Here is a 26,753-nt window from a genome sequence, read left to right as displayed (position 1 = left end):
TGCTCGTCCGTCTCCCCCTTTACCCTCGCGAGACCTCCACCCACCCACCCACCGTGGCCCCCTTGTCGCCATAGCCACATGGCCTGATGGGACCTCTCACTGCATGGGAGGCCGCGTGCTCTTCTGCCTTTTAGTTTGCCAACCCCTCCTCCCTCTTCACCCTGATTTGGAGTCTGCTCCTGAATAGTGTGATGATTTCAGAATCTAGAATGAACAGATTTAGTTGACGCTTGAGAATTTTTAAATTTGCATAATGAGATGAGCAAATCAGGATCGCCGTGAAATTCTGCCTCGTTGGCTAAATGATCAAAAACCATTGCAGACGCCACAAATGAAAGACACGGACCAGTTTCCACACTATTCCAAAATGTCGATAAATTACGTCCTTGACCGAGCACTTACCGGGTGTCCCCTGTGCACTCTTTGCCCCGTGGCCCCTTCTACCCCACGGACCATCCACGAGCCGCAGAACCGCGCCGCTTGTTTGATGGATCAAGACTCCGGTCCCCTTCCTCCCTTGAATGTCAATGCCATCTTGTACCTCCACACTCATCCTGTTATATTAATTTATTTTCCTTTTTTCCCCCCTTTTTTGTTTTGTTTCCAGTTGTCTAACGGGTTTTCTCACTGTAGTTTGCCAAGTGAGTCCCATGTGGGGCCCGTGGGGGCAAGCCTTTCCCCTCATTGCCCGCCTGCCTCCCGCCTGCTCCCTCGGGTCACCTCTGTCCACCTTCCAGACTTCGCTCATTGTCACACCATTGGGCCCGGCATGTTCCCGTCATCTCAGATCCCTAGCTGGAAGGTTTGTGCCTCTCCTCCCTCCCCTTTGCTCCCTCCGCCCCCTCTCATGGCTCTGTGCTCCCCCATCTTCTGTCCCACAACCCTCTTCCTGACCGCCCCTCGCCCCTCCCTTCCACACTCTGCCTTGCTCCCCACAGAACCCCTCTCCCTGAGAAAGTTCCCACCGGGAAGAACCAGAGAGCAGCAGGCAGATCTGAGAGAGAAACGTCCACGTGGAGCGCAGCTGGGAGAGGCTCCCCATAATGAACCTTGCTTAAGCTGGTTTAGGTGGTGGACCCAGACAGGGCCCGTGCGGTTCTGCGCGGCTGGGGGCCGCTGTGGGGTGTCCCCATTACCAGGGGCTGGGAGCTACTGCCCTCCCCGGTCGGTGCCCCGGACTCTTGCCTCGGGTCCCTTATTGGGCCGTGGTAACAGAGCCATGATCCACACTGTGGGTTGGCTTATACCATGTTTTATCTCAAAGGTAAATGCAGACTTTCTAGTCTCATTTGTGTACTCTCCAAATGTGTTTGCCTTAATACAAAAACAAAGTTCTAAAATGATTTCCTAGCACGTCTAATCCTATTTTGAGAGGCGGTGTCCCTGATTTGAATAGTAGGTGACCCTAGGCTGTGGCATTTTGAGGTCTCGACTTAATCCCGCAGTCGGATTAAGTGTGGACCCCGCAGGCTCCTCAACTTTCTGCTGACCCCAGAAGCCTTCCCTCCCTATGGGAAGGCCTGGGAGGGCACGTCCTGAGTGTCCTTGGCGGCCCAGTCTCCTGCAAGTGGAGGTTCAGCCTCGGGGGCGGGGGGTGGGGGGGGGGGGGGGGGGGGGGAGTGGCTGAATCCCATGAGTGGCCCCTAGTGGTCACTGGGCTCAAGTGAAGACATTTGGGCGGGGGGGGGGCGGTTCCTTCAGATGCTGGGAGGGAGGGCCTGGCCCCGGGGCGTGTGCTCTCCACCGCCTGGGGCCTTCAGATACCCTGGCTGGTCACCTGCCAGCTAACTAAGAGTCTCCCACGGGTGCCTGCCTGGGGAGGGTTTTCATCTTTGGACAGATAGGAGGAAAGGGGAGGTTCCCGGGGGCCCCCAGAGGATTTTCCACTCACTTCTTTTAGAGCGGGGCGAGGACATAGTAGAAGGGCCTGCTGGCCTGTCCCAGCCTGATCCTGCCCCGGGGGGCCAGCCGCCTTCTGTGGGCCGCTGTCTGGAGGGTTGTACAGGCCTCCACACGGTGGCGGAGGCCCCGGCGCCTGACCACGTTCCTTCTGCTTAGGACTGGGCCAAGCCCGGACCTTACGATCAGCCTCTGGTGAACACCCTGCAGCGCCGCAAAGAGAAGCGGGAGCCGGACCCCAACGGAGGAGGACCCACCGCCGTGGGCGGCGCGCCTGCAGCGGCCGAGGAGGCTCAGAGACCACGGAGCATGACCGTGTCAGCTGCCAACAGGGTGACGTTTTTATTCTCTACGGCTGGTTGGACTCCTCTAGACCCGGCTGGTGGCCGTCTGCTGGCCAGTAATGTGGAGGGGAGCCTGAGCCCCGTTGCCCCACTCCGCGCTCTCAAGTGGTTAGAAGGCCCCTAGGGAAAAGCCTGGCACTGAAATCAGACTCTTAGAACTTTCCAGAGCCTGGGTAGGACCCACAGACGGCAGCAGGATAGGAATAATGTTGAGGCTCCCACGTGAAGATGTGGAAAGGCTCTAGGGACACCCGCCCGGGGATTCACGGCCCTGGTGGCTTGTCTGTATCTCTCGCCTCCCCTTGCAGCCTGGTGAGGAGATGGAGGCGTGCGAGGAGCTGGCGCTGGCCCTGTCGCGGGGCCTCCAGCTGGACACCCAGAGGAGCAGCCGGGACTCGCTGCAGTGCTCCAGTGGCTACAGCACGCAGACCACCACGCCGTGCTGCTCCGAGGACACCATCCCCTCCCAAGGTACGAGGCAGCCCGGGCTTCCCAGGGGGGCTTCCCGGGCTGCGCCAGGTGAGGAGGAGGGAGGTGGCGGGCGGGTGGGGGTGGGGGTAGGGGAGACCCATATAAGCACAGCGCTTTCCTCCTGGAGTGCTTGGGCGAGCTGAGCCTCGGAGAGGGCTGGTAGAGCCCGGAGCCCCCAGTTCGGACCCTTTCCAGCCCAGTCCCCAGGGCCCCCCGCCTCCCGCAGCACCACACGCTCCAGCAGGGTGGCAGCCCGGGGCCCAAGGAGATGGCCGGAGTTGACCAAACCGATCCGTGGCTCTTGTGTCAAAGCGTCTCAGACTAAGCCAGTCCCGTGGAAGGCCGTTTTGCTGTCCAGGGGACACGCGGCAGTGTGCGGAGCCCTCTGCGGCTGTCACCCAGTCGGTGGTCGGGGGTGCAGCTGGACGTCCTATCAGGCACAGCGCGGCCCCCTGCCCCGTCCCCCACCCCCAACGCCAGGGGTGCTGCTGCTGGGACACCTGCTCCAAGCCGCGGCAGCGCTCGGCTCCCTCCTCCCTCGTGACCCCACGTCCTGAGGTGCGCACACCTCGCAGGTGGAGCATGGCTTTGTGCGGGCTGCCGGGGGCTCAGTGCCCGGGGCGCCGTTATTTTTCCAGCCTTTGCCCGACGAGATCCTTACACGGTCTGCCTGAGGCGGGTTTCTCGCGTCTGGTGCCAGACCGGAGGCCGCGTGGGGGGCTCCTCTTCTCTTCCTGCACCCCCTTTTACTCCTCTCCTCCCCGGGATGCTGGGCGGTAGCGAACCCAGGATTTGAGAGCACCCCTGCGGTGTCCGGTGTCCACTGCTGTCCTGGGGCCCAGGGTGACAGCGGGGACCCCCAGGAAGATCCATAGGGGGACTTCTCACTGAGATCGGGGAGGCTGGGGACGAGGTGGCAGGTAAAGCACCTTCCCTCTCTTCCCTCTTGTGCCTTTTGTTCCTCCAATACCAAAGAACCGAAGAGCAAAGCTGTGGCCTTGGGGAGTCCTAATCAAATCTTATCATCAGTTTCAGATTATGATTATTTCTCTGTAAGTGGCGACCAGGAGGCAGATCAGCAGGAGTTTGACAAATCCTCCACCATCCCGAGAAACAGTGACATTAGCCAGTCCTACCGACGGATGTTCCAGGCCAAGCGCCCAGCCTCAACGGCTGGCCTCCCCACCACCCTCGGACCTGCTATGGTCACCCCAGGGGTTGCCACCATCCGACGGACCCCTTCCACGAAGCCTTCTGTCCGCCGGGGGACCATCGGAGCCGGTCCCATCCCCATCAAGACACCCGTGATCCCGGTCAAGACCCCAACTGTCCCAGACCTCCCCGGGGTGTTGCCCGCACCTCCGGATGGGCCAGAGGAGAGGGGTGAGCACAGCCCCGAGTTGCCCTCTGTGGGTGAGGGCCCCCAGGGTGTCACCAGCATGCCCTCCTCCATGTGGAGTGGCCAAGCCTCTGTCAACCCTCCTCTCCCAGGCCCGAAGCCAAGTATCCCCGAGGAGCACAGACAGGCGATTCCAGAGAGCGAGGCTGAAGACCAGGAGAGGGATCCCTCAAGTGCCACTGCTTCCCCAGGCCGGATCCCGGAGAGTGACGCTGCAGACCTGAGCCCCAGAGATACTCCGCAAGGGGAAGACATGCTGAACGCCATCCGTAGGGGCGTGAAGCTGAAGAAGACCACGACAAACGACCGCTCCGCCCCCCGCTTCTCATAGGCTCTCACGGGCTCCCCAGAAATGCTGCCAGTGGGGGAGGAACTGTTCAATCCATAAAACCTAATTTGTCTCGATCCATTCCAATCTATAATCAGACAAAAGATTTTGTAGGCAACTCAGAACACAGCTCTTTTGAAAGTACGCGACACCTTTAGTTAAGAATTAAAAGTAACATACGTAACTGACATACCTTTGATCTTTTAATTTGTAAATATTGACCATTTTCTTTCTGCACATTTTAACCTTAGTTTCCCTTTTGATTTTTCTGAAGGTGCCAAATTCCATTTAACTTTTTTACAAGTCTTTGTAAAATTTTAAATGCATAATGGGTGGGGGGGGTGGTTGGGGCAGGGGAAACACAAAGTAGTTAATTTCAGAAAAAAGGATAACTCTACTTTAGCCTTTTCTTTTCTCTCCTTTTTTCCTGCAAGCTTTTGTAGATGCATTGTAGTAGTCTGGCTTAGAAGCAAATTCAAGTTATTTTAATGTACAAACAAAATGGATCAAGGGGTAAAAATCTTCCTTTACATGTAGTACGTTCTGGCTGAGAAAAGCAGGAGTAACAATTGAGCAATATTCAGAGTGAAGTAAATCTGGAAATGGTAGACTCTGTTGGGATTGGGGGGAGGGCCATGGGAGGGGCACACTGTCAGCATAGCCGATCCTGTTAACATGTAAGAGTAGCCTCGTAGGTTGAATTTCTAGTAGCTTCATGGTAAATGCATCCGAATAAGCCATACTGGATTGCAGTGTTTGTTTCTTTAGGGTGTTTAAGGACTTCCTTTCTCCCACGATTCCTCCTGACTGTATACAGCACCCACCTCCAGTCCGAGCATGCTGCCGCCCCTGGGTAGACCCAGAGACCCCCACTTCAGTTCCTCGTCTCTTGTGCCCATGTTCATTGAATCCAAACACATCCAAAAAGGGTAAGGCAGTTTTAAAAATGTGAAAACATTTTAAAATGATAGCAGGGAATTCTTAGATATAGCCAATGCCTTTTACTTAACCGTGCCCAGCAGGCTGGGTGCGTTGAAAAGCCCAAATATTTTGAACAAACTCAAACGGATCTAACAAGGGTAACCAGCTTGGAATCTAGCAACTTGCCAATGTGTTTACTGATCTGGGGGCTTGTTTTTCTTCTCTTCTTTTAAATAAGTGGCAGTTAATTGGCATCATACCAAACATTGAAGAATGGAGGATTTATTTATTGTCACTGGGAATCTGACCACTATAATTGTCTTTTTTTTTTTTTTTTTTTTTTTTGTATTCTAGGTATTCCATTTTTGGAATGGATTTATGGCTTTTCTTTTTTAAGTGGAAGTTAAATTTGTTCTAATGCCCATTCCCTAAAGCCAACAGAGATTTGTAGATATAAAGGGATCTTGTTTGGAGAAGGAAACAGGTTCGAAAAAAACCAAGCAAGTCCCTTAGCACTTGGGTCCGTTTCTCTTGAAGGAAGCGGAGCTTGCGGGGGTCCCACAGACCCTGCAGGTTTCTGTTGGCTCGACTCTTCAATTACATAATCTTATGCTTTAATACATAACTGCATTGGATGTGAGAGTAATGTACCTGTATAGTCACTGTTCTATATATTAACATTTAACACTGCTGTGATTGCTCAAGGGCATTTTATGTTATGGCTTTAAAGCAAAGGCATGATTATTAGAAAACTATTTAAGCTTTTTTTTCCTTTGAAAAACAAGCTCCTTCTACAGAATATAAGCAACAGTAGTGCCTGTGGTTTAGCCCACCAATCTTGATGACTAAAAGTAGCTGATGCATTGTGCATATGATGCTTGAGATGGTTTTTGCAAAAGCAGAAATCACTGCAAGGTAATTAATTACAATAGATAAAAGTGGTATTTTAAACCTTTGAAATAAATGGATGTAACTGTACCTTGGTACAGCTTTCACTTGTTTAGTTTTTAAACGTTAGTATAATCTGAATAAATTTAATATAAAATGTTGCCAAATTCAATGTAGAAAGAATGTGACAACACACCTTGGGTAGTTCTGTTTGTGTTTTTGCATATTGTAAAAGCAGTGTCACAGCTGAAAATAAAGACATCGTTTCTAAAGGTAAATTATTGTGGTTTAGTTGCTAGTTTGTACTGAGAGTTGACCTCTCCCTGTGCAGTTTTTTTGTTCTAAACTTGTATAAATAACAATCGTGTATGTGTCTCCCTTCTACCTTGTAACAATTGCTTCAGCCTACATTATAAATAAAGAACCACTAGAAAAAGTCCTGGATGTCAAGACTTATTAAAATTCAGTTGCAAGTCTTTGTCAGCTGTTAGGAGGCGCACTGAGACGTCAACTGGGCTTTCTTGGGAAACCGACAGAATGTCATTTCTGGGGTGGCCCCGAGCCCTAAGAACATTAGCGGCCTCCACTCCTGAACTGTCTGGATGTAATTCTAGTGAGTATCACCATCTAAAAGCCGATGGGTTTGGCTGATGGGTTTTAGAAATGGCTCTACCTTTCAAAGAAACTTTCCCAACACTTTAGGGTTCTGCTGTCCCCTTACCTGGGAGTGCGCAGACCATCCAAGCTACAGGAGAGCAGGCAGAGCTGGGAACCTGTTCTGGAGAAGTTTCACCCCAGCTCCCAAACCTCCGCCCCTGAGCAAAGCCCATAAACTCCATGCTGATTTGTTTAATGTGTGCGGCTTACAGTTATCCTTTTAATCACACTAAAATGTCGTTTCTGGCATCTTTACAAAACCAAAAAGGTAATCTCGAGTCCTCGGTATCTGCATACCTCCTCCCGACTTCATATTCCTCTATCACTAGCCTTCAACTACAGTTTGTTTCACTAAACATATCCTCAGAGTAAATCTCGAATCTGGTTCTGCTGTTCTCCCTGATAACTTGTGCTGCAACAGGACTTCCTGGGGTAGACGACACTTGGCCACACTTCCCATACTTCTGTGCGCAAGTGGGAAGAAACGAAGCGCACAGCTGCTTGGTGTCGTGCTGACCCTCGGAAGAACACAGCAGTCATTCCGTGTTGAGTTATTACTTTTATTAGGGCAAGTGTGTCTATGTTCTGTAACTTATTTCACTTGCACGTACGACTGGCTGGTGAGCCGTCTCCCTCTCCCTCTACATGGGCCGCTCCCGGGGCCTGGTCACAATGTGCCACCACAGTGGGGGCAGATCACCTTCCTTCCGGGCCGGGGGCAAAGCTTCAGTGCTGGGACCACCAGCTGGGGTTTCCTCCTGCAGCTGCTTAACCTGGAAAGGGGGAAGGGAGGAACAGTTAAGAGGCAAACGGACTGGTAATGCTGCGGTGTCTATATATGCCTGCATTATGTTTATACCCACAGTTTAGCTCAGAAAAGCCATTCTCCTTAAAGGTTTTCCCATTCTTAAAACAGCAAAGCTGAGTAACCCTCGCACCCCACCTATTACTCATGATGCAAACGTGTGACCATGATCAGCCCCATTCCCTTTGGTGTGGTCCCCTACCTGTGCCCCCTAAAAAAATACTTATTTTTATGTCTCAGCTAAGTGTTCTCCAAAAGCACCATTAGGAAACCTTAAGTCGTGTATATTAAAGATGTTCATTTTAAAGCACCCCCCACCCCTGCCCAAATAGCAAACAGGACCCCAAATACCAAGGAATGACATGTGAAAATGTGCTCTGTTCTGCCTCATCCGGCCCACTCCCCCTAACCCCAGTTCCCATGATCTCCAAGACCATCACTGTCCTGAGAGAAAAGGGACATGTAAGAGACCCACTCCCCAGATCAAGGGTTTTCTAAAGCTTCCTCCAGAAAACTCAATTCTGGATTGTGGGTGACCCGAGTCTCCAGCGTATGTGCTGTTTAATAATGTCAATAAGACGGACTAGGTAAAGGTTTTTTGTGAAGAGGTTATAAGAGACCAACTGCAGAGTGAACCTGTTACTCTCCATGAACGAACACGCCTCCCATTTCCAAAAGAGGAGACATTTCTTAGCAAGCACTGCCCCCCTCGGTCACAAGGACTCTCCTTTCACTCCCCCTTGGCCAAGGACTTCCTGCAGTCAACATCCTGGGCCTCACCACCAGAAACCACGTAACTCTCAAACTCATGAATCAGGGGTGCCTGGAGGGCTCAGTAGGTGAGCTTCTGACCCTTACTTTTGGCTCAGGTCATGAGCTCAGGGTCCTGAATCAAGCCCCACGCTGCGTTCTGTGCTGAGCACGGAGTCTGCTCGAGGATTCACTCCCTCTGCCCCTCCCCCACTCGAGTATGCACTCTAAATCTTTAAAAAAAATCGTGAATAAAATATCCCACAGTCTAACCACAGAAGCCCTCTCTTGCTCATGTGCTTAAACGTCCCCTTGAAAATGCTTTCCGAAACTCAGAAATGGCCAGTTCACAAATCCTCTGACCCCATTTGACCTTCTGCATCAGCCTCCTGTCTGTGCGCCCGCTTTACCCGCTTCCATCCCATCATGACCCCCACTCCTTTCTGAATGACCTTTAAGGTGTCCTGACACCCTCCACCAGACACACCACACCATCTACCTTCCAGACCACACCCAGACAGCTGGGGTCGTAGAAGGAAAAAATGCTGGAACAAACCCGTGTCATAACAGATTAATTACTCCCAACTTCACATGGGCCTTCGCCACCACCTGGCAATCCTGTTACTCCCAATGAGCTCACCCTCTGCCGTGACTCCCGCATCTTTTCCACATTCTCTGAACAGGCCGCGCCCACTTGACGCCGTCTCCTCTTTGCTAAAATACAGAAGCCATCACACAGAACTCTCATTTTCCCATCACCAAAACCTCCAGCCCAGATGTAGGTATGTGCATCTTCTGCACGACTCCAGCGGAGGAAGAACCCATTCTGCTTTCAAAGGCCTCCGCACGCGCTTGGGATGCGGTCGCTCTTCTCCAAAGCTCTCCCCTTGGCCTCTTCCACCTCGCCTTGCCTCAACACTGTCCCTCTCCCCACCGCCCCGAACCTCCTCGCAGCACACACGCATTCCTTAGCTTAAAAGAAACTAACCCCTTGGCCTCCCGTTACACAAGTGAAACGTCTCAAGAATTCCTGCCCTCCCCAGACCACGGTCTGCCCGCTCTCACCTTCTGCTCACTCCTACCGGTGCAATCACGCCCTTAGGAAAAGGCTCTCACCAAGGTCTCGAATGCCCTTCCTACTGCCGCAGCCCCGGAGGTGATTTCCAGTCCTCACTATTTCATCTTTGAGAGACTTTCTGCCAACGGGCGCCTGGGCGGCTCAGTGGGTTAAGTCTCTGCCTTCGGCTCAGGTCATGGTCTCAGGGTCCTGGGATCAAGCCCTGAATTGGGCTCTCTGCTCAGCGGGGAGCCTGCCTCCCCCTCTTTCTCTGCCTGCCTCTCTGCCTACTGGTGACCTCTCTGTGTCAAATAATAAATAAAATTTAAAAAAAAAAAAAAGAAAAGAAATTTTCCGCCAAGATGACCAATGCTGACCGGCCGTTCCTGACACACTTTCTCTCGCACTTGCTGTCACCGCTCTCCCCTGCTGGCTGCTTGGCTGCCTCCTCTCCTCGCCTCCTCGAGTGGGAGCGCCTGTAACCTTTCTGCTCCCTCTCCTCTCTTAAGATCTCCTACATTTCTGTGGCTTTTAAAACAACGGATAACTCACAAATTTGTTTTGAGCTCAAATCTCTCCTTTGAGCTCCAGGTCTCTACACCCAAAGTCACCTACTGCCATCTCACTTGGTGTCTCACAGGCCTCTCAGATATAACAAATTTAAAACCAAACACTTAATTGTCCTTCCAACACCTGTTTCTTCTTTTTTTTTAACGATTTATTTATTTGAGAGAGGGAGGGAGGGAGCGAGCACGCAGGGGCAGGGACAGAGCAGCAGACTCCCCTCAGGCGTGCAGCCTGTACACGGGGCTCCATCTCACATCCCTGAGATCACAACCTGAACAGAAATTGTGAATCGGATGCCTAACCCACTGGCACCCGTTTTTTCCCTCTTCTTTATCTCAATAAACCAACACCAAACGTTAACGTGGATCTCACTGATTCTTCTCTGTCCCTCACACATCGCCGGCATCCACTCGGCCTTCATACCCCTGCCAGTGATACCCTGAACGGACTTTTTTCCCTGTTCACTGCGTGCCCCCTGCTGCTGGTTGCCATAATCATTGACCAAACTGCAATAACCTCAAACTGGTCTCTCCAATTCTCCCCTCAAGCTCTCCGATATATTCTTCACACTCCGGTAAAGTTGAGCTTTTAAAAATGTACATCAGACATCGCGAATGAAAAATGTCCGAGGCCCTAGTGGAAAGGAAAATTCAGGGACAGGAGGGCACAGCAGGACGGTCAGGCAGAGGACTGAGGCGGGAGGGGAGAAGCAAAAGCAGGGAGCAGAAAATCCAAAGAGACCAGCGACACCAAAGAGACCATGTCACCAGTTTACAAAAAGGCTGTAAATAAAGGTTACATTTAGCACATCTAGGCACACAAGTGTGTCTGAGGGGCAAAGGGCCACAGTAACCGTCAAGACTGGACTCTGGACCTCTGCACCTGGGGAGCAAAACCTGAGCCCGTCCAGGCGCTGACCACGTGGGCAACGCTGTGTGGCGAAAGGCAGGGAAGACTCACCTCCCGCTCCCAGCTTTCCATCCGCAGCTTCTTCCACTGCTCTCTCTTGGCGAAGTAATCAGGATACATTGCCTTCTCGGACGGGTGCCAGTCATCTAAGCACCATTCGGGCACCTGTCAGGAGAGGAAATCACCGCATCAGCCCGGAGGAGGCACTACCTACCTGCTCAGGAGGCAGAAGGCAAAAATGACCGTCTATTTTTATAACCGCTGCAAGCATCAGACTGCTTCGAGCACAGCACGACAGTGGAGGGTGAGCTGGCACGGACCTAAAGAACACCCGAGAGTCAGTGTCACAGGCTAAGAAACCTCAAGATCAGGCCAGAGAGAGCAGGCACTGATGCCCTCTGATCTGCATTCTCTAAATACCCAGAGTGGCCTGATGCCGCGCAGAAATGGTACCTGTAATTGCTCTGAAATACTAAGCACCAATCCGAACTGGCTAACTTTAAGATCCCAATGAGTTATACACCAAGTATTTTAGCACACTGCTATGCCAAAAAGATACTGCAAGACCTTGGAGCTGAACTGTCAGAAGGACAAGGCAGAATGTCACCTGGAGAGAGAAAACGGACACCTGAAAACAGAAAAGTATTTACCAGTGGCAGGAAAGAGTTTTGACTAGCTGCCCCTAACCGGGCAAGCGGGATCTGGGCGTGAGTTTTGGGACAGGAGAAAGTCTGCCTCTCTGAAGGCGGTCACCACTATGGTGCTCACCTACCTTGTAACACTCGTATCTCTCATAGGAGGTCCCTCCTGGAGAATCAGGGAAGATGTAAGGTTGGGGATGCTGATTGTTCCAGAATTCTTCCTCTGCGGCCCTCAGCAGCTGGGTGGCCTTCACCATGTCCTTCTCATTCTTATGTTCTTCAAACCGGGCTCTCATCAAACAGGCAAAGTACCGGTATTTGTCCCTTTAACCAAAATGGTTTTAGAGATGAGAAACATTACCTACTCAATTGAGCCGGATTACTGTCTGCCAAGGGGCTGCACTTCTACTAACTGTCTTCTGAATGGGCAGCTTAACTACTGGGAGCCAGCCCAAAGCCAGCCCAGACCCTGCCAATGAAGGAACCACATCATTATGATGGGTTCCTTGGCAGCTCCCCACATGGTGGTGGCAGCAAAAAAATACTGTATTAAACACAACGTACCTCTCCAGAAAAGGAATGCTGATTCAAACAAACAAAGATAATTTGCAAGAGAGAAAGAACTATCGCCTCTGTATCATTCAACACTCACTGTAGGACGGCTACGGAGATTCCTCCTGTCTTGTGCTAGGCACTTGCTAAATTTTGGACATACAAATATAAGTAGGAAGGGAGATGTGACGCAGAGGAAACAGTATTGCTTGCATCACACAGATCTGGGTTTGAATCCTAATTCCGACACTAACTGCATGACGGCAGGCAAGGTAAGGTTTTAGAAGAAACGGTAGGCACAGATCATTTATGCTTTGACGATAACCCAAGCCACAGATGAGAAGGGCCTGAAGCAGGCAACTGTGATGGTAGGAGACAGGAGAGGAACATTTATATTACAGAATTACAAGTGTCTGCTACAATCAGATCGCTTCAGACCAAATCTCAGCTTACTAGTTGTAAAAATTAGTATCTTTAGGCCATGGGTTCCTCCTCTACAAAAGTGTTAATAACAGTATCTAGATCTTACAGTTATCCTGAAGACTTGATGAGTTAAAACATATCAACACACTTCAGACAGCGCCTGGTACCTCCTCTGCTCAATGTCAGTTAGCATATCGTTATACTGTGGAGAGAATTTACAAAAATAGTATCCCAGCATATGTGTGTCATTGGCACGTATTGTAACTGGCATTGGAATAAGCAGGGAGTACTTTTAAGAACAATTTTAAGACTTAAAGCTGAATGACTGAATTATTAATAATGGTATTAGCAGAGACGGGGAATTGGGGAAAAGAATCAGAATGACATACTTTAGAGTTTAGTTTTAAGGCATTAAGACAAGCTGAGTTTCAGAGAACTGTAGGTTATGTAACACAGAGCAGGAAAACAGCCTTAGAGACAAGTGAGCCTAGGTGGTAACGCAACTCCCAGCATTCGATGGGGCTGCCCAAAGCATACACACCACCAAGGACCTGAGATGGAACCATGGAGAACAAAGAGCACCGAGGACAAATGGAGGGAGAAAAGTCCTGGGAAAGGACGTCAGTGAGACTTAAAAACCACTGAGATGCTTTTATCTTCTCCTCCAGGACTATGAATTTTAATATTCCCAGATGCAGTTCAGTAGTACCTGAATTCCTGACAGTTCAACTTCCTTCATCTTTATAAGACTGATAATTCTGTTACCTGTTTGTTCACATGCCCACCTTCCCCATTAATCTGTGATCTGCTACAGCTGAGAAAGAGAATTTGCTAATTTTTATTTATTCTGTAGCCAGAACAGAACCCGAGCTGCAAATTTTGTCAGATGAATGAATAAGGAAAATTCAGGGAGAAAAGCAGCAATCTGACAACAATGAACCTGGCATCTTTCTGTCTAGCAAAGAGAAGTAAGTCAATGACCTTCCAATAATCACAAATATTCAATCTGGGTTTTAAGGATACCCTCCATAACTTTTCCAGACCTACTTACTTTTCCATCTGTTTAGAGGTTTCTCCCAGGAGCCCTTCTCCTGGGACTAGGCTTTAGGATTCCAGTGAGGCAGGGGAAGCCCAGCACCCACACATCTGGGTTGCCATCCCACTGTGCCCTTCCATCCGTGCCAAAGCCCAGGGCAGTAGAATCCTGCACAGCACCTTAGCCAACAGAACATTCTAAGATTTCCCTGGTAACAAACCAGCATTGTGGCCCATCTGCAAGAGATTCATCTGCACTGCATCCAGGTCACGAAAAGTCCTAAGACCACTCTCAGACGGGGAGAAGAGAGAGAACGATGGGGCCGGTAAGTAATCATGTGAGTGTGAAAATAATGGAAAGGGCTGAAGCTAAAGAGGAAGGCTGACTGGAGAGGTGGGAGGGAGAGTGGTGATGTTTTTGGGTTACCACCTGAGTTTTAACCCTGGCCCGGCCACTCACCAGCAGTAGGGCCCTGGCAAGTTATTCTCCATACCTATTTTCTTATTTGTAAATTAAGGCTAAATAATCTCTAACTCTTGGAGTTGTTATGAGGACTACAGAAAACAACGCACCTATTCCTGCTGCCAATATTAGCAACAAGAAGGTTAAAAAGAAAGTTCTAAGCGAGCGCTTGACGCACAACAATCCGATTTTTAGGCACTGTCCTTTATTTCATTTGGTCGTCATGCAACCCCCTGCGCTGGTCCTGCGTCGGTCTTAGAAAACCGAGGCCTGGGCCAGATAAGCAACTCTTCAAGGTCTCGCAGCGAGGAGCGACGAAGCGGGGATTTGGACCCCGGTCCACGGTCGCCTTCCCACTACGTCCCCCATGTCCTTGAGCCGCTCGGTCCCACAGGGCCTCTCGACCTCGGTGAGGATGCCCGGGGTCACCTCCCCGCGCGCCGGCTCTCCCTCTCCCACCTGTGGACGCAATACGATTCCAGGTGGCGCAGCGCCCGCTTGTAAAGCCGCAACACCTTCTGCTGGTGGGTCAGGTAAGCACCCGGCGCGCAGAACGCCATGACGACCCGCTTCCTCCAGCGGCCGCGGAGGCTCCCGGGATACCGGAGGCCGGGCCGAGGGGCGGGGCAGCCGGAAGGGCGGGACGACGGCGACCACTTCCGCTTCCGCCGGGGCGGAGCCGGCGCTGCAGACATGAGTCGCTTCAAGTTCGTAGGTAAGCGTCTTCCCGGCTCTTGGCCTTTTCTGACCACCGAGGGACGTCGCTTACCGCGGCTAGGGGCCCAGGGCTTGAGCTCTCCGGCTTTCTCAAGGTTGAGAGGGCACTCAGTGGGAGAGGGCGCGGGGAGGCTTCTGGGTACCGTTAATATTCGGCTCGGCCTGGGTGCTGGCGTCACGGTGTGCTCATGTGTGAAAATTGACGAGCTGTAGAAGTTGACTGATGCTCTTTCAACATACGTGTTGTGTTCGGTAAAAAGACAGCCAAAGCAGACCCAAAAAGGGCCCCTCACTGTGTTCCCCTCCATCCCATGTGCACCTCCCGCCCCTTCTCTGTGTGGGAGAGGATGACGACTTCAAGCGACCCGTTCATTCACTAATTCGTGCGTTCACATCCAGTTATTGCGCGCTCCTGGGGGCCAAGCACCGGCCTAGGAACACAGGGTGCAAAGACCCGATCCCCGATCTGCTGGCCTGGTGGGGAAACTGAAGGGTGTAAATCGTGGGGAGGATAGCAGTTTTGTTCCTTGGCCAAGTACAATAATCTGTTCACCCTCAGAAAAAGGGGGAAAATGCGACAGGAACCCAAGCGGTAAGAGTATTTACTACCAGGCACAGGGAAAAAGCTGGGGACATGGTGAGAGCTAGGGTTTGAAGGGTAACTTGGGACTCAAAGGTCTGGCCAAGTTTACTTCTGTTGTGTGTAGGATGGAGCTTTGCTGAAGCTTTCAACCTTTCTTCAGCAAGTAAATCATGGAGTGCCAGTTATGTACCACGAACTTTGGGCTGTGCCTTACAGCAGTTAGTAAAGTTGGGTGTGATTCTTGTCTTTGTGACATTTCTAGCTCCTTGAAGGTGGGAAAGGGCAATGATCACATCTCTGCTTTAGTCAGGCAATCTTGATAGTTACTGTAGGTTCTGTGGGGGAGGGGAAGAGATGGGGAAACATTTCCCAGCCTGAGCTAGGGCAGGGGAAAAGGAAGAGAGAAATGGGAGAGAGGTACGTATGCAGCATTTGGCAGCTGTGTTTATGGCAATAAGGGAGGGTGAACAGTCAGAGATGATTCAGGGTTGGGATAAATACCTAAATATGAAATGGAAGCATGATTAGTTTGGCAATGGGCAGGAGACGTAGCAAGATCCATGTGGATTAGGTTAAGTTTGAGAGTCTTATAAGACATCCAGCTGGAAACGTTTACTGGGCAATTGGAAAAGTAGTCTTAGATCTGAGAGTTATTTTAAGCGATATTTTTTCCAAAGACTTTGTGCTAACTTTATGGAACTATGAAATATTCAAGTGGTGCAGTTATTTTTCAGACTAGAGAGATATGGACTGTCAAAGCAGGTGCAGGGGAGAATGTTTTAAGTGCCACAAAAGAAGATTAAAAATGCTGTGGGAGAGCCTGGGGTGAGGTTGGGCTGTAGTCCTTAGTAGCTATAGACATTTTCAAGCATGTCGTCTGTCCGCTTCTCCATTCCAATCTGTGAGATGATTAGTGGGGGGGAGATGGGCTAAGGGCCATGAAACATTCCACAAGGGAAAGACAATTTATTATTTATTTTTGATATAAAACTAAATCCCTGCCTCCAGTCATGTCTCCTTAAACCCATCGTACATACAGCCTTCAGTGTGGTCTGTGTAAAAAACAACTACAGTTTTCTTCTGCTTCATATCCTTCAGTTACTGTGCTCAGGATAGTTGAAGTATCTGGACACAGCATGCAAAACCTTTCCGTGTTCCGGTCCTGCCCTCTGTTCAAGCCTCATCGCTTTCATCTTTGAGAAACACTTGCACATGCTGTTTCTTGCTTTGGACAAAGTTTTAGAGGTGCAGTTTGGGACCATAATGTCACTTTACCACTAGTATCCCCCTGACTGACTACCGTCATGCCTGGTTGATTTTTTACCTGCTCTTTCAAACTTCATGACTCTACCCTTTGACACATTATTTTATAATTACTTATTTATGTGTCTGTCCCTCCCACTAGCCCACACTCTTAAGGCACATACTCAGAAGTGTTTGTTTCCCAGAAACTTAGTACAGTGATGATCAATGGAAATAGGAATGAAGGGTAAAACAACATGTAGTTTTAGTACCATGGTGGTAAGAAAATTGATAAAGGAATATGAACCTTTCAGTAGGATAAGTTTGGAAAGCCTTCTTAAAGAAAGTGGGTTTATTTGAATACATTTTAGTCCTACTCTCCTGAGATAGCCAGTGTTAAAAAATTTTAAGTATAGCCTTCCCTAGTTGTTGAATAGATTTATGCATAGGGGGAAGCATATTCCAGGGGTGGTAGGGATAGCAGCAGTGGTGTGTAACTCATGATGCATTTACATTTCTTTGGATGTTTTGTATTTACCTTTGAAATAATATAGTGCCTTTTTAAAATTAAGAAGATATTTTATCCCCTAAATCTTCCAAAATGAAATTGATACTCCAGGAAATCTCAAACTGTTACATACTCCGTGGAGCAGCCATAGTTTTTGTTTGTTTGTTTGTTTGTTTTTTAGAGATTGGTTTATTTTAGAGAAAGTCCGCACGCGCTTGCACGAGCGCACGCTTGCTCAAGTTGGGGGAGGGGCAGAAAGAAACTGGGAGGGAATCCTCAAGCAGACTCCCTGCTGGGTGCAGAGCCCCAAGTGGGGCTTGATCTTAGGACCCTCAGATCATGACCTGAGCCTAAACCAAGAGTTGGATGCTTAACTGACTGAGCCACCCAGGTGCCCCAGGCACCCCTAGTTTGAGAAGCACAGCTTTCGATGATTCCTATTCTAGCAGTTCCCCACACCCTTCCATGAGCCAATGAGAGAGCAGCTGGTAGTAATTAGTAGCATCACTATCTCTTTGGGCCATCCAGCTTTTAGGTCCCTAAGATTAAAAAGTTGGCTTTTTTTGCAACAGGATTCTGATCCTGCCCTGTGGCTCTAGAAGCAGACTGGTTGGGGCTTTTGGCTACCTTTTTTGTATAATTCCATTACCCTAGGGTTTGGATTATATTTCCTATTCCTTTGTCTTTGATTCCCTTAAGCAGCCTAGTCATTCATTCATTTTAAAGTATTTACTGAGTCTCTGCTGTTGTCATCAGTGTGCCAAATGCCAGGAATCGGTGGTGGTCAGAAGCTAGGTCACAGTCTCCTAAGTGGAGACAGCCTCGTGAGTGCACTAATGACTTTACCACAGTTACTAAGAAGAGGGCACTGAAGAAAGGGAGCGTGGTTCTCTGGGTATTTGGTGAGGATCAAAACTTAGTCTAGGAGGTCAGAAAAGGTTTCCTTGAGGAAGTGACACTTGGACAGAGCTCTGAAAGATTGAGTTAAGTAGGCAAAGGCAGAAGGTTCCAAACAGAACATCCTGTGGCAAGAGTGTACGTGATACTTTTGAGGAACTAAAAAACCCGACCAGTGGGTCTGTAGCGGAGAGAAATGGGAAAGTGACTGAGGGGGTGGAAGGATGGTATAGAATGAGCTAAAGAGATTCGCAGAACCAGGGTCCTACCGTGTTAGGACTTTGGTTCTTATTCTAATAGTGAGGAGTATGGTTAAGTGTGAATGAAAGAAACCTTTCATGATTTGTGAATGAAAGAAACCTTGAGTCAGGGGAAGAACAGAACAGCAGGGGGAACAGAGTGGCTTTGGGGCCCGAGTTGACTGGAGTCTTAAGGTAGAGGGGGAGACGGAAAGGAGTGCACAGGTTTGATAGATTGGGAGATAAAATCCACCTACTTGGTAAGTACATCTTGAGAGAAAAGCTGATGTCTTAGATTGCCTTACTCCATTTGGGCTGTTACAAGGGAGTATTGCAGATTGGGTGGCTTAGAAATAAGAAATGTATTTCTCACAATTCTGGAGGCTGGGAAGTCTTGAGATCAGGGGCAGTAGCATGTTTGCATCCTGGTGAGGACCCTCTTCCTGGTTTCTAGCTGCTGCCTTCTCTGTCCTCATGTGGTGGAACAGGCAAGCAAGGCTCTCTCTGGAGCCTCTTTTATAAGGTGGTCGTTTCCAAAACTGTATCAAGTCCGGAGCCACATACTTGGATGCCCGTAAGTTTTGTATCTAGTCTAGCACAGAGGTTGGACAACTTTTTCCTTAAAGGGTCACCTAGTATATATTTTTTATTTTGTGGACCATATGATCACTATCACAAATACTCTGATCTTGTCACTCAAAAGCAGGCATAGACACTATGAACAGATGGGTGTGGCTGTGCTCCAGTAAAACTTTTTGGATTCTGAAACTTGAGTTTCTTATCATTTTTATGTTTCACAAAACCCTACTATTCTTTTGATTTTTTTTTTCCCCCTAGCTATTAAGGAATGTGAAACTGTTTTTAGCTCAGGGGCAAACAAAAATAGGTGTCGGTCTGCCGTTGGCAACAGCTTGCCACCCCCTTGATCTAGCACATTTCTTCCCTCGTGGCACTGTCTCGGAGAAGCACTGGCTGGTGGCCGCACAGAAGTCTGTCTTTAGGATTTGCCTGATTGCTGTGCTGGTGTGAAGCTTGTCCTTTCATTTCCTGTATTTTCTGTGAAGTTGAAGTTGTATCTGAAGGCTGAGCAAATCTGAAATAATTTTAAGTGCCCTGTTTATTGTCCATTCGTATCCCTAGATCCTAGGTGACTGTGATAGGACATGCTTCCCTGAGCCCAGTGAGGCATCAGTTTGGAGATGTGGTTTTGCTTTTAGTTGCAAGTAGTTTTCCACTCTGTTTTGAGAAATAAAACTTATTAATACTGGAATTGGTTTTTAACAGTAAAGCAGTTATGCTTTTAAAGCCAGCCAGTTAAAGAAAAATTATGGAAAAGAAACATCACTGATTCTTACAAGATTACACGCCACTGAATGTATGACTCCTCAACCCCCCCCCCCCCGTCAGAAGTCCTTTTCTTCCTTGTCTTTTTTTGTATCCCATGCTCTCCTCCCATCTCTTAGTTTTTCAAACGATTTCAAGCTAGAAATTGATTCTTATATACTGTTTACTTTTTTTTGAGTTTGTTGACAACACAAGTACTTGTGATAGGAGCTTTTTTTTTTTTTAAAGATTTTATCTGAGAGAGCGCTCTTGAGCTGGCAGAGGGGCAGAGGGGAAGAGAGAGGAAAAGAGAATGTTAAGCCAACTCCGCGCTGAGCATAGAACCCGACGTGGGGCTCGGTCTCACAACCCTGAGATTATGACCTGAGCCAAAACCAAGAGTCAGATGCTTAACAGACTGAGCCACCCAGCTCCCCCTCTGGTAAGAACTTTTTTTTTTTTTTTAAGATTTTTATTTATTTATTTGACAGGGAGAAAGCGAGATCACAAGTAGGCAGAGAGGCCGGCAGAGAGAGAGGGGGAAGCAGGCTCCCCGCTGAGCAGAGAGCCCGATGTGGGGCTCGATTCCAGGACCTTGAGATTATGACCTGAGCCAAAGGCAGAGGCTCAACCCACTGAGCCACCCAGGTGCCTCTGGTAAGAACTTTTTAAATGGAAAGATAGTATTCCTTATAGCTTTATTAGGACATTTTGAACAAGTTAAATGAGGAGGATTTTGAGTGGCTTTATTTTCATAGTTGCATCATGAGTTAGGTATAAAGGATGGACTCACTTTGGCTATTGAATAGTGAATTGAGAGTGTTAACCACAGAAGGTGGTATGCCATGGTCGCTAATGTTGACGGAAATTCTGTATGGTACTGGCATATTCAGAACATATAGGGTGCACAGTATTAACAGTAAGTACATTTTATAAGGCTTTTATTGTGCAAAGTGCTTTCACTTGATTTTCCAGTTTGAGCTACATTTCATCCTTGAAAGGAGAAATGTTATGCCCTATTAGTAGGGAAACTGAGTCCCAGAAGGGCTGCTGATTAGCCCAACATCATTCAGTTTATTCATCATAATGCCAGGAATTCTGACTCCAGAGCCCATTCTTTTTCCATAACTGCTTTTCCTCCCTTTCATTGTATTTCTTGGGACATGCTCACAAATTTACACTTTCTGGTGATTGGTTTGAACTTTTCTTTGACCCATCCATAGTGACCTGTCAATGGTCCTAACCACACTGCAGGTGTTTGCTGGTGAGTAGGTGGATGGGAAGTGGGAGGACCAGAGGCCAGCCAGTATAGGAGAGGGGAACTTCTTAGAGAAACAGGAGTGACTCAGTGTCCAGAAGAAGAAGTTATTTGCCTCTGTAGAGGAGGGAAATCTTCTTCTTACCCTGTTAGGTTCTGTGGCTGGTCGAGGAATTAAACTGGCATCAGACATTAACAGGAGAAAAGCATAGACATTTTTTGTGGATATGGGAATCTTCAGAAGGAAAATGAAGCCCCAAAGAAGCCATTAGGCCCAAAAGCACAAGTGGCAACTTGATAAAAGGACTTAAGTTGTGGGACAATGACAAGGAAAGTACGGGGAAACTAACAGAAGCTGAGGAGAGTTACTTGGGTCTGCTTGTACAGATCTGTTTTGACGTTGACCCCGAGTCTGGTGACAACAATATTGCAATGATAACAGTATTCTTCCATTCTTGATATAGGGAGGATGTGTCTCAGGGGAAATTTCATGACCTACTTTTAGTTACCATGGGGGGAGAGCAGAGAGCCTTGCCTGCATCTCCTCTTTCTCCAGTGCATTCAGTTCAGAATAACCGATATGCCAAAGTGGCGTATTTTGGGGTGGTATGTTCTGACCCCCTTCACCAAACCTGACTAAGGTGAAACATTCTCTTCAAGGTAGAAAGCGGCTCTAACAGCTGGCCAAGGAATACACTTCAAGCAAACCATATGTCTGAAAGAAAAGGGCCAAGGGCTATAAGTCAGACTTCTTGCAGCAGAGGGAAGAAACTGGTGGCTGAGCCAGTGTAGGATATCCTAAAGCCTAAGGCTCCCCTGCGTCCAAAGCTGAATACAGACTTTGAACTCCACTTGACTTAGGGCCTGAAGGACTGACCCACATCTAGAAGTGGGTTCTAAGAGGCAGTGGTACCACCTTGCATTGGCTTCAACCATATCAGCCTCAGTACAAAGTGCTGAAGAGTCATTCCACATCTGGTCCAGGGAGGGTTGAGACAAGGACATGGGAAGGCTTCAGAAATTGAGCCCCCAAGCTCATCTTCAATTTGCCTTTTTAAAATTATTTTATTATTATTATTATTATTTTTTAAAGATTTTATTTATTTATTTGACAGACAGAGATCACAAGCAGGCAGAGAGGCAGGCAGAGAGAGAGAGAGGAAAGCAGGTTCCCCGCTGAGTAGAGAGCCCGATATGGGGCTCGATCCCAGGACCCTGGGATCATGACCTGAGCCGAAGGCAGAGGCTTTAACCCACTGAGCCACCCAGGCGCCCCTATTTTATTATTTTTTAAAGATTTTAGATATTTGTTTAAGAGAGAGAGTGAGGATTGGGCGGGTGGGAGGGAGAGGGACAGGGAAAAACAGACTCTGTAATGAGTGTGGAGCCTGGTGCGGAGCTGATCTCAGGCCCCTAAGACTGGGACCTGAGCCAAAAATCAAGAATTGGACACCTGAGGTGCCTGGGTGGCTCAGTCAGTTAAGCATCTGCCTTCAGCTCAGGTCATGATCTCAGGGTCCTGGGATTGAGCCCCAAGTCAAGCTCCCTGCTCAGCAGGAGTCTGTTTCTCCCTCTGTCCTTCTTCCCGCTTGTATATGCTCACTTGCGTGCGCGCTCGCTCGCTCTCTCTCTCAAATATATAAATAAAATCTTTAAAAAAAAAAAAAAGTTGGACACTTAACTGACTGAGCCACCCAGGCATCCCTCCATTCACTTTTAAAATAAGTATCATAAAGTTTACTTGCTAGATTTGCTTGCTTTTGTTTCCTTTGTTTTTCACTTTATTTTCTAGTAAAGAGATTGTTTTGGAAAAATACTGATCTCTTTGCTGCACAAAGGAGAAATGAGTAGAAGAAATACGGACCAAGTCTGTGCCCCTAACCATCATCCGTGGTGGGTGATTGTAGATGGAGCCCTGTGAAGGATTTTTCTAGGCAGGAAAGCCTCTCCTCTTTTCCCTGGGTTCCCTTTCTCAGTCTGCCTTTTGCCCGATCTAGTGTCCCTTCCTTAATTGGAAAAAAAAAAAAAAAAAGTGGATGCTGAATTCTTATGATCTGGGCCATTCCACTGACCCCATATTGCATTTATTGTAGTCAGTGTTCGTGTGTTAATGGTCCATTAAAGGGTACGGGGTGTGAATTCATCTTCTACCCTCTATTGGCCTATATACTGTTGCTGAAATATCTGCCAACTTTTCTGCATTGTGCCTTTCTTTTGCTTTTTCCAAATGCCTGGACTACTCTCCCTACCATCTCCTAGATCAGCCAAACTCCCATTCATCATGTCACATCTGTCTTCGTGTGGAAGCAGCACAGCTTACCGAGGGCCAGCTTGACAAAAATCAGAACATTCCAAGAGGAAGCTGAAAGTAAGCAGAAGTAACATAAGGGTCTATAGGCAGGCAGGTGTCCCCTTGCCATCAAGAACTTGTAGATTCTCCTAGTGCTAAAGCTAAAGGGTGTGTATTTTAAATAAGGAAGGTATTATTTCTATTTAAAAAAAAATTTTTATGTATTTATTTGTGAGAGAGTCAGGAAGAGCACAAGCGGGGGAAGAGGGAGAAGCAGGCTCCCCACTGAGCAGGGAGCCCAGTGCGGGGCTCCATCCCAGGACCCCGGGATCTCAACTCAAGCCAACAGCAGATGCCCAATTGGCTGAGCCACCCAGGTGCCCCATAAGGAAGGTGTTACTGTTGCCCGCGGCCAGTGTGGTCTGACTTCACATCCTGTTACGCCCCTGGTTCCCTTGCACTCTGCAGCAGGCTTTATCAAGAATGGCAGTTGATGTTGGGCGTCAGAGAACCCCTTCTCTGGGAAGCTGTCCTGTTCATTGTAGGTTTCCAGCAGCATCCATGGCCTCTGGCCTGGACGCCAGTGACTCCCCTCAGCTGCGCCATCTAGAAGTGAACACAGACATTGCCAAGTGCTGTGCGGGGGGGTAGGTTAGAAGGAGAAGGAGCTGCAGGATGGCTCTCCACTAAGGACCACTGCTCTGTAGGCACGATTCTTCCTGTGCCCAGATCCAGCAGGTGCCTACACTGGTTCATGCTGTCCATGCCCTTTCCGTCTGTCAGCTTGTAAGCTTGAGCTCTGTTAAAGATCCGCCTCTGCTGGGAGGCTTGTCTCGTCATCTTTGCCAGAACTGTTACTGCCCCCTTTCTGTGCTCCCAAGCACATAGCAATTCTTTATAGACTTAACACGTTTAGCGCTCCTACTGTGTGGCAACCATTATGCTGGGTTTCAGGAACATAGGAATAAAGAAAAACCTTCCTGCCTTGTGTTGCTTAGTCCACCATATTATCACAAAGTGTATTTGTAGTTCCTGTAGCGACCATGAATTCCTGGAGGGCAGGGACCATGTGTTGGGTCTTAGTCCTTTCCCCTCACTCCTTGCATAGTAACAACACAGACTTGGTCTTCATGGTATTTGGTGGATAATGAAATAATTTATTCTGTTCTCTGAATCTCTACTTACATTAGCCCAGTTCAGGTTCTTCTCATTGTAAATATGAGCTCTTGCCTGTTTCCAGATGAGATATACTGACTCCATTTGCTCCCCTTCAAATCTCACCTTCTCCAAAGATACCAGAATGAGATATCTTACCACCTCTGCTACAAGCCGTCTGTGCTTCTAGTTGCAGCTGGTATTTTAAAGACGAATGTCTGTAACCTAGCTGGGTCCGGACTTCTCGGGGCACTCCCTTCCCTCCATTTCTCTCCAGCAGCCAGAACAGCCGATAGCTGTCCACAGTCACTGCCGTTTCACATGCAAGATGCATTCATTGCTCCTGCGTCCTCTGTCTGCAGTTTCCCCTCTTCTACTGAGGAACTCTAACTTACCCTGTAAGATTCAGTTCAGAGATCCCTTCTTTCTGGGAGCTTCTGGGCCATCTACCAGACTAGGTTGGGTGTTCCTCATCTGTGTCCCACAGTGCCAGTGTCTACTTAAAATTATTTCTTCACGTTCTGTTAATGGGTCTGCCTTCCCAGTTCTGCAGTGAGTTTCTTGAGACGTAGAAATCTGTCTTACTCATCTTTTCATCCCAGATGTCTAGCACAGTGACAAGTGGTAGATTTTGTTTGAGTGAATGAAAAATTTAGTAACAGGAGCTTTTATTTAACATAGAAGTTTAAGATAGAAGCTCTTATAATCAATCATTTATTTTTGCTTTCCACAGATATCGGTATCAACTTGACAGATCCCATGTTCAGAGGAATTTATAGAGGAGTTCAGAAGCATCAAGGTAAATGTTTCTTTTATTAAGATGAATAGTTTTCCTATGAAGACAAGTTGTCTGCCTCAGGGAGATCAGGAAGCATAATCCACTTTACAAGGGAAATATTAAGAGGATTTATTATGCATCTTAGATGCATATAGTTTTAAACTATAAACTAAGGGAAACATAAATAAGCTGCTTAGGTAAATAGCGACCAGGAGCATTTGTAAAGCACCTGTAATGACAGTGTTACCAAGGCCGCCTTCTCTGAGGAAGTTTATCATTTCAAATAGAGAAATGCATAAAAGCCAAACAGCAGTTGATGTCTGATTACTCTTTTAAACATTGAACATTAGGGTACATAATTTAAAAATCAGGTGCAGTTGAACATCACTGTAGTACCTCGTCTTTTGGAAATGTTTCCAGCTGATCAGCTGGAAATGTTTTCAGCTGAGTGACAAATGTGGGTCAGGAGCAAGCGGGCTGTTGCCCAGCTTCCCTGTCTTGCCTTCCCCCTTTCCTCCAAGTCCTGCCAGAGCCCAGATGCCTGTGGGGTGGGTGGGGATAGACAGTAGTTTCTCAAAGGTTGATGGAAAGCTTAGCCAAAAGCAAAATGGCTTGTATTTCTCATACAAATCATTCAAAAAGCGTATTTCGTCAGCTGAAGCAAAGAAGCAGTAAGTGATGGTGACAACATGTTTTTGAAAGGAGAATTTCTCCAATAAACTGGTTTATAAGTATTGTCTCAAAAATGACTGTACCTGTTATTAAGTAAATGCAAACATGAAAATTTGGTTTTGTGGTCTGGGTGAAGTGGAACTGCACATTCCAATAGTCAAGTCAGAGCTGATTTCATTGCTTCTAGGTGACACTAAGTGAAAGCCTCTCTAAATACTGGGAGTGTCAGGTACCACTTTACAGAAGAAAGTTCAGCATTAGCTTTCATAAGCCTTACCTCAAAACTTACCCTTTCTCCTCCATTTAGAAGTTTAGGTAATGTTTTTGCTTTATGTTTCTAAGATGTTAGGTACTACAGATGATTGAATAAATTATATTCTGATTTTCAAGCCCTTGTAGCACCTAATAAATTTCATGCTCTGTGACTCTGCATGTATGGATGTGTTTATGAAATAAGTTTTATTGTCATCAGTATCAGTAAGACTCCGGTTTATAATATTTAGCAGATCTAGTTGTCTTAGTATAAGTTCACTAATATGATAGTTTTTGTCTAAAAGAAATTTTATAGCTATTCTAGAAATAATTGAATTCTAACTAAATTTACTGTGGTAATTAAATATGAAATTAATAAGTGGATTTTTATGATAGAATTGTTTGATTTTTGCCGTCCATTTACCTCAGGCCTCTTAAAGCTTGTTGTTACTTAACAAGAAATTTGGGGGGAAAAGCAAAAAACTGTCACAAAATAAAAATTATCCTTCCTCAATGGGAATGGGAATTACAGAAATACTGTATTAACTAAAATTTATAAAGAGGTCTTTGGGAGGCATTACAGATATATTTTGAAAGGCTATAGTAAAAATAACGATTTTTTTTTAAAGACTTTATTTATTTATTTGACAGACGGAGATCACAAGTAGGCAGAGAGGCAGGCAGAGAGAGAGGAGGAAGCAGGCTCTCTGCTCAGCAGGGAGCCTGCTTC

General features: G+C 47.8%; 3 protein-coding genes across 21 annotated transcripts in view; 2 read left to right on the top strand and 1 right to left on the bottom strand.

Annotated features, from left to right (window-relative positions):
- MTSS1 (MTSS I-BAR domain containing 1) overlaps positions 1–6,689 on the top strand; it is a 156,918-nt gene extending 150,229 nt beyond the window's left edge. For 8 of the 17 annotated variants that reach the window (XM_059395126.1, XM_059395134.1, XM_059395127.1 and 5 more), the window contains 4 exons: positions 608–802; positions 2,059–2,232; positions 2,552–2,714; positions 3,744–6,689. In XM_059395126.1, coding sequence (XP_059251109.1) covers positions 608–802; positions 2,059–2,232; positions 2,552–2,714; positions 3,744–4,444 — 1,233 coding nt within the window. In that variant the 3' untranslated portion in view covers positions 4,445–6,689. The remainder of the gene's footprint in view (positions 1–607; positions 803–2,058; positions 2,233–2,551; positions 2,715–3,743) is intronic. The other 9 variants (XM_059395142.1, XM_059395138.1, XM_059395136.1 and 6 more) reach the window with 2 other exon arrangements.
- A 764-nt stretch (positions 6,690–7,453) lies between these two features.
- Positions 7,454–14,669, bottom strand: NDUFB9 (NADH:ubiquinone oxidoreductase subunit B9). Its single transcript, XM_059395146.1, has 4 exons — positions 14,569–14,669; positions 11,768–11,960; positions 11,047–11,160; positions 7,454–7,680 (listed from the first exon to the last, which is right to left on the bottom strand). The coding sequence occupies exons 1-4, from the start codon at positions 14,667–14,669 to the stop codon at positions 7,549–7,551; spliced, it is 540 nt and encodes a 179-aa protein (XP_059251129.1). The 3' UTR covers positions 7,454–7,548.
- TATDN1 (TatD DNase domain containing 1) overlaps positions 14,668–26,753 on the top strand; it is a 40,647-nt gene continuing 28,561 nt past the window's right edge. For 2 of the 3 annotated variants that reach the window (XR_009403272.1, XM_059395144.1), the window contains exons 1-2: positions 14,668–14,824; positions 25,055–25,120. Coding sequence is in view for 2 of the 3 variants with exons in the window: in XM_059395144.1 (XP_059251127.1) it covers positions 14,668–14,824; positions 25,055–25,120 (223 nt within the window). In the remaining variant the exon portion in view is untranslated. Of the gene's footprint in view, positions 14,825–20,109; positions 20,276–25,054; positions 25,121–26,753 lie in introns of those variants that run through there. The other variant, XM_059395145.1, reaches the window with a different exon arrangement.

This window comes from Mustela nigripes, chromosome 3 (assembly GCF_022355385.1).
Source record: "Mustela nigripes isolate SB6536 chromosome 3, MUSNIG.SB6536, whole genome shotgun sequence".
NCBI classification, from domain to species: domain Eukaryota; kingdom Metazoa; phylum Chordata; class Mammalia; order Carnivora; family Mustelidae; genus Mustela; species Mustela nigripes.
This window is presented reverse-complemented; position numbering and strand designations above follow the sequence as displayed.